The sequence below is a fragment of the Heteronotia binoei genome, chromosome 5 (genome assembly GCF_032191835.1).
Source record: "Heteronotia binoei isolate CCM8104 ecotype False Entrance Well chromosome 5, APGP_CSIRO_Hbin_v1, whole genome shotgun sequence".
In the NCBI taxonomy this organism is placed as follows: domain Eukaryota; kingdom Metazoa; phylum Chordata; class Lepidosauria; order Squamata; family Gekkonidae; genus Heteronotia; species Heteronotia binoei.
The window spans coordinates 128,968,585-128,976,246 of NC_083227.1; the positions used below are offsets into that span (position 1 = coordinate 128,968,585).

At 43.0% G+C, this 7,662-nt stretch overlaps 1 protein-coding gene across 1 annotated transcript in view; it reads left to right on the forward strand.

The window, feature by feature from the left end:
• The window catches only part of RASGEF1C (RasGEF domain family member 1C), a 161,576-nt gene extending 154,178 nt beyond the window's left edge, over positions 1-7,398 (forward strand). Inside the window, exons 13-14 of the mRNA XM_060240381.1 lie at positions 3,482-3,554; positions 6,256-7,398. Coding sequence (XP_060096364.1) covers positions 3,482-3,554; positions 6,256-6,280 — 98 coding nt within the window. The 3' untranslated portion in view covers positions 6,281-7,398. The remainder of the gene's footprint in view (positions 1-3,481; positions 3,555-6,255) is intronic.
• Positions 7,399-7,662: the final 264 nt, after the last annotated feature.

Genomic DNA, 7,662 nt, shown 5'->3' on the forward strand with positions numbered 1-7,662 from the left:
CCGCTGCTGCCGGGGGGGGAGAGCCCAGAAACGGGTTCTGCGTTTGAGCAATGGTGGCAAGGACCTAGCCAATACTGGCCCTCCATCCAGGAGAACTTAAAAGCAGCAAAGGAGGCTTACAAGAAGCAATATGATAAGTCTCATGTGCCAGTCTGGGAACTAAAGGTTGGGGACTCAGTGTACCTGTCAACGAAAAATCTACCTCTCTCCCAACCATCCAGAAAGTTGGCCTTTAAGTTCATAGGGCCTTTCAAGATCAAACGAGTGATTAACCCAGTAACTGTGGAGTTAGATTTGCCTCCGGCCCTTGGTAAAGTTCACCCTGTGTTTCATTGCAGCCTGCTGCGTCGAAGCCCAACCTCGACCAATTGGCATCAAACGGAATCAACGCCCCTCTCGGGTCGGGGGAGTGCAGAGCCCCCCCAGGCTTCAAAGCACGAAAGCATGATCAAGAACAACCTCGAGCCCGCACCGTAGGGGGGGCTTAGGGGGGGCAGTATGTCAAGTCTGCTGTATTTTTGGGAATATATTTTCTAACTCTGGTTCAGAAGCAAGGGATTCTGGGTCCATACTGAACACCGAATGCTGCTAGCTAACTCTCCTTCCCCCCCCCCTCCTCCTAGCTATGCCTTTGTTGGGTAGTTTACTTTGAAATGCTGATGTGGGAATGAGATGTTGGAGCCTTCTCAGACCAAAAGGGCTGTGGGAGTACAGAGCGCCGCGGCTTTGGTGTGAGAATGAGAGATTAACATCCTAGTGTGAAAACCTGTTGTTTAGTGTACCCCGCCCGTAGGAATCCTTTGATCTACACCTTAAAAATGCTTGGTTCATGTTTGGTACCTTAGTCCTTCAATTGTTATCATGGTCTACTTTTCTGCTTTCAATAAACTAGAAGCTTGTTTTCAACCAAGGACTCGTTATTGAATCCAGCTGACTTGACAATCACGCTTGATAAAATGTGATTTTTAGAATCTGTCTTCCTATTGTGTACAGATCTATTGTGTACAGACTGCTGTTAAGAATGATTCTCTGGGCCTTTATCTTTCCCCATAACTTTTCAACAAGGCATCTTGCTTGTAGCAAATCATCTCTATGGTATCCACAAAGGAATAGGCCTTGTAGCTTTACCATGAGATGCTGTCATGAATGTCAGTCATGCTCTAGCTGAAAGCGTTCTGAGCTGAGCTACTATTCCCCAAAAGTCAACAAGGCCATCTTTCCCCAGTGCAGTTTTTGATGGCTGCAGGCAAGGAAAGCAGAGCTCTACTCCCAGCAGAGGGATATTTACCTTTCAAAATATGCTTGGAGGGGGGTGGAAAGCTTTCCGAGTAGCTTTTTCATCAAGCAATTTATCATTCCTATTTGCAGATGAATTCCTGTCTGCCTCTCTTCCTCTTGATCCAAACTAACAAGTTATAATCCCTGCCATTTCATAATGGGTTAATTCAGTCACATCCCATCATTGGCATGTCAAAGATAAGGGCTGAATTTGTTGGCCTGCACGTGACCATATGGCTGGCTGACTCTTGATTTGTTTCTGAACTTTTTTTACTTTTAAAGATCAGCCTTTAAACCTTTTCTACATTAATCATATTAGACAGTGGGGACTTCATTCGCCACACACAAAGTGATGGTGCAGCAAAGAAAATTACTCTTTGTCCTCATAAGGAACAACTGTAAAAAAGTAAAAAAAAATTAAAGCAATTACAAAGTTTGAGTCCAGCGGCACCTTTAAGGCCAACAAAGTTTTATTCAAACTATACGCTTTCGTGTACATGCACACTTCTTGCATGCACGTGAATAAGTGCATGCACACAAAAGCTTATACCTTGAATAACTTGAATAAGAGCCAGTTTGGTGTAGTAGTTAAGTATGCAGACTCTTATCTGGGACAACTGGATTTGATTCCCCACTCCTCCACACACACCTGCCAATGTGACCTTGGGTCAGCCACAAGTTCTCTGCACAAGGGCAGTTCTGGGAGAGCTCTCTCAGCCCCACCTACCTCACAGGATGTCTGTTGTGGGGAGGGAAAAGGAGATTGTAAACTGCTCTGAGACTCCTTTGGGTAGTAAAGAGCAGGGTATAAATCCAGCTTCTTCTTTTCTCTTCTTTTTCTTGTTCTGTGGCTTCAGACCAACACAGCTACCCAACTGGAACTAAAGCATTTACAGTAATTCTTATAAGAAGGGGACAAGGACACAGTAACTCTGGCACAGCTCAGTCTTCTGGGATAGGCTAGAATAGGTTAAAGAGCCCATGTGAAATGGGCCTTTGTCTTCCAGCTATGAGTAGATAATGGAAGCAATCTCTTCCTGCTCTCCAGGTGGTCCCAGATCTTTTTCTCACCTTGAGATTTCTTTACATCTGATTTTGCTTCTTTCCCTGAAAAAGCATGTACACCATAAGTAAATCATCATGATGAGCATTCTTTACCAGGCTGTGACAGTATACAAGTGGGACTCAGTCAGGCCCTAGATCATGCACAGCAATGAATGATCCCCAAAGGGGTGTGCACATCATATATATATATAGATCATGCACAGCAATGAATGATCCCCAAAGGGGTGTGCACATCATATATATATATATATCACCCATCCAATTTAGTTAAGCTTGAATGAGCATTAAAATCTGGATGTAGTTACATATTTGATGGGCATCTGTGTCCACAGTAGCTTTGCGATTAGAAGCCTGCTTCCTCCACATATACTCTTGTTTCTTCATGTGCTTTTTGATTCAATATGAAATCTCAAAATAAAGGCAGATTACATTAGGAACATTTGTTTTGGCTGCCTTGTTATGCCTAATAATGGAGAATTCCTAAGGGGAAAAAATTATGTGGTCTGAAAAATGGGCGGGTGGGGGGGCTTTCCCTGCTGTTGTGGCCTAGGGCCTTTGCTTAAATTGTAGAAATCTCCTATATGAGGCAGAGCTGGTGGACTTCTGGTTCTGCCTCTCTTGCTGCTTGAAACCTCTTCCTCTCCTGTTGCTAAAGTAATTTTGCCAGTACAACAGTGCTTAGTCTAAAGCACCAGAGGTCACAGGCAATCGAGCCTAATCTGCCTCCACAGTCTTCCCTCAAAATATCCCTTTCCCTCTGCTGTTGATCTCTACATTGTACATATGGCATTACAGGATTAGCTTGTCATTAGAATAAGCACAACAGTAATGGAGCTTGCTGCTTCCCTTGTGCCAGCCCAGCAGAATCTAATATTGGATTCTTAATTCAAAGAAAGATTTGCCAGTTCAATCTTCACTTTAAAAATACATCCCTCGGTAAAATGCTAGCTTGAAACAAGCTTGAACAGTAGTCGTGCATGTTTGTGTTTTTTACTCAAAACTCATCCTCTAGGCTCAGTGGGACTTGTTACCAAGTAAACATGTATGAAATTGTAGCATTATCATTTCTGGTTCCTTGTTTAGAGTGCCCTTTGGCCTAATGGTGTCATAACCAATCTTGTCCCCTCCCCCTTTTCAGGTTTGTATCTGGCTTCCTATGAAAGCGAAAGTCCAGAAAATCAAACTGAAAAAGAAAGGTGGAAAACACTGAGGTATGAGTTCATGTATGTTGAGTAAGAACTTCCCAGCATGGAAAGTTTGGTGTGATTGGGCATTATATAGATGTGTGGCATTTTCTTTGTCTCCCAAAGCAACCACAAACTTGGTGAACACTATTTGTAAGTTTCAGGACCAAATTGTATATTCCTTGCAAACTTTACTTGATAGGTGTTCTAAAACCAGAAAAATCACTTCAGAAGTGGATAATTGGGTTGAAGAAGCAGCAGATAGAAAGGCTTACTACAGCTACCCAGCTACATATTACATGCAAGGTAGCAATCACATAGGATATGTCATATATTTGCTTGTAAGAAAACTAATGATTCTGTACACATTCTTGGGGAACTCTTTGAATCAGTCCTCTGACATATCAGGGAATCTTTGTGTTAACTGTATTACCATACTAATGCTGGTGAATATATTGGTATCTTGGTTGGATCACTGGAATTGGTATCCTAGCAACTTCCAAGCTTTTGAAAGAACCCACAGAAATCTAAAGTAGGGAACTTAGTTGTCTAGATACAAGGCAATGCTTGTCTAGATACAAGGCAATACAAATGCCAGGTCATGGGACGGAGACAGTTCTGGTCGCTCTCATAGATGACCTTATGCGACATCTGGATCAGGGCGGCTCTGCAGTGCTGTTGTTATTAGATCTGTCAGCCGCTTTTGACACGGTTGACCATCAGCTACTGACTAGCCGCCTTGCCGATGTGGGGATTCAGGGATCTGCCTTACAGTGGCTGACCTCCTTTCTCCAAGATCGGGGACAAAGGGTGGTGATAGGGGAGGAAGCATCCCAGAGGCACTCTCTTAGTTGTGGGGTGCCGCAGGGAGCGGTCCTATCCCCGATGCTATTTAATATCTATATGCGCCCTCTTGCCCAGATTGTCAGGAAGTACGGACTGGGTTGCCATCAATATGCGGATGACACCCAGCTCTATCTATTGATGGGTGGCCAGTCTGACTGTACCCTGGAAAATCTAGACCTGGCATTACAAGCCGTGGCTTCTTGGCTCAGACTGAGTCGGCTGAAATTGAATCCGACGAAGACGGAGGTTCTCTACCTGGGTCGAGGCGGTCCGGGGAGAGAGATCCAGCTGCCGGCCCTTGACGGGGTACCACTGATACCGGTCCCTAAGGTCAAGAGCTTAGGCGTGCTTCTTGAGTCCTCCCTTACAATGGAGGCCCAGGTAGCAGCCACTGTTAGATCTGCCTTTTTTCATCTTCGGCAAGCACGGCAGCTGGCCCCTTACCTGGAGCGCAACGACTTAGCGACGGTAATCCATGCTACGGTCACCTCAAGAATAGATCACTGTAATGCTCTCTACATGGGGCTACCCTTGACGCTAACCCGGAGACTACAATTAGTGCAGAACGCTGCGGCACGGCTGTTAATGGGGCTGCCGCGATGGGAGCACATTCAGCCAGTGCTGAGAGAGCTGCACTGGTTGCCTGTTGTGTTCCGAGTTCGCTTCAAGGTGTTGGTATTAACCTTTAAAGCCCTCTATGGTCAGGGACCTGCCTATCTACGGGACCGCCTTTCCCCATATATCCCCCAGAGAGCACTGTGATCAGGGACAAAAAATCTGTTGTCTGCCCCTGGCCCAAAAGAAGCCAGGCTGTGTATGACGAGATCCAGGGCTTTTTTGGTGGCAGCACCAGAACTTTGGAACACCCTCCCAGAAGCCATAAGGGCCCTGCGGGATTTGTCTGCATTCCACAGGGCCTGTAAGACCGAATTGTTTAAACAGGCTTTTGCGGTTTGATTGAAAAAGGGCTGCCACCGGACATCCTACAGAATGCTGGTGATCATAGTCGAGAAGTCAATACCGCCTATACTGGACTGAAATAGCGCTATAGAATGGTTTTAAAGTGATATATGTAAATTATGGTTTTATATGTTTTATTGGATTGATTGTTTTTATGATGTTGTAAGCCGCCCTGAGTCCGCTTGCGAAGGGGGCGGGATATAAATGGAAAGTAATAAATAAATAAATAAATAAAATGCAGGGTGGGTTGCTATTTTTTCACATACACACACAATATGGATCTAGGTTTCTATGAGGAACTTGGTTCAGTGCAAGTGTGGGATGTTTTGCTATGAAGCACTTGCTCTTGTGATGGTATTGAATTAATACTAGAATTAATGTAATGATAAAAGATGGATAAGCACTACCTTTTTAAAACAGTGGTAGCTATGCTTAAAGCATACAAAAGCATAAATATAAGTTATAATGGCAGGTGGAAACCACTGTCAATTTTAATGATGTCCACTTTTGTACATACATGTCTTTAAGAGGCATGCAGGGCAATAGCTAGAAGATGCATGTCTTTACAGCTTCAGAAGGATGTGCAGTTCATTCAAATGACTGTATGCTGGGGGGAAATAACAGATGTGCCTGATGTCATACAAAATTTTAGTCAGCTGAGCATGTTTTATCCTAACCCCTGCGTATGTTCATCTTCCCAGCACGTAATCTTCTCTTGGCTTACTTGTAAAAGTGAGGCTACACTTTTTAAAACTTGTGTGAGTTTCTACTGTGCTCTTGTTACTGCTCTGAAGTTGGACATAGCTAACCTCAGTGTAAAATAGAGAAATGCTGTCAAGCTAACTCTGAATAACTCAATGCCGCATGATTTCTTTTCTCTCCCCCCCCCCCCCCTGCCCATTATTATGTCTGTTCTTTGCAGGTCTACTATCTTAGGAAAGACTTGAAGATAAAGATCTATGACTGCAGTAGGATAAAATAAATCAGCAAAACTACTTTGCACTACTGATTCCAAAGATGCCTATTTGGAATTTAGGAGATTTTATTCTTTATTTTTGGGTGTATTTTTGGACTGTGTGGTTAAAGAGGATTAATCCACCAGACTTAACAGATGAGGGTTTTTTAAAAAACTGCACGCACAATGATGTTTTCTAGCAACTCTCAACAGCAAAAGCCTGGAAGGCAGCTGGACCAGAACCAAGTCCTAATCACTGTATAGCTTTGTCTCTGAAGAAAGAGCAAAGGATGGGAGCTGTGATGCTGCAAACACAAAACAATCTCCATTGGAAAGGTACAGGGTGTGTATCTCTGAAGCAGGGTGTATTGGACAGTGCTACTCCGGCAGCTGTCAAAAGAGAGGTCTACCAAACACAGCATTATTCTGGTTACTTTCTGCACAAGAAGGGACCATTTTCCCTCCTCAGAATTCAGTATTATTGAACAGTATTCTGACAGCAGGAGAAAAGACTTGTACAAAACCACATCCATGTAGAAAATTCATGGAAACCCCACCCATTTTTTAAAATACACAGAATGATTTAAGTAGTGAACATCTGTAATTTCTCCTGTAATTTTTCCTTAGCACTATATAATATTGGCAACTCCTAAGCTGTTCTGATGAAGTAAATGGCTCTGAATTTGACTTACCTCTGAATGAAGCATGTAGCATATTCTCTAGTTATGTTGACTGATAGTCAAGAGCAAGAGGCCTTACCTCATTGACAGTTGATGGAAGATGAACCCATTAAGGGCTCTAACAGGTTAAAGTGATGGTTTTCTTTCATCTACTCATTTTATCTTCAAGTCTGGTAAAGAATACTTGACGGGAATGATTAGGATTCTAGAGATCTTATTTCTAGTGCATTAGAGATGAACATTTTCACTCTTTGAACATGGCACTGTGGAAGAAGAATAGTCAACACACTGTTCCCAAGATGGGTGTCTCATTTTATAATTTCCTCTTTTTATGTACTGAATCCATGCTCACTGCTTTCCAACTCTGGGGACAGTAAGCCATCTATTATGTCTTGTTGTGGTGTTGCATAAAATAAATCGTAAGTATTAATTGCTTACCTGTACTTTCATAGGGAACAAAAATAAATTGACAATGTTACAATTGTAAATATGAGTTCCAAAAAAGATGCCAAAAGTATACTTCATATGGGTATTTGTAAAAGAACAAAGGGGAAATATCCAGATCTTAGTAATCGAGGCTTTGTTGCACAGCAGGGTCAGAATTTTATTATAGATACCATTTCACAAGCTGTTGAGATGTTGACCACTTCAGTAGTATCCTATATGCCATGGGCTTGGTCTCAGAATCACACAT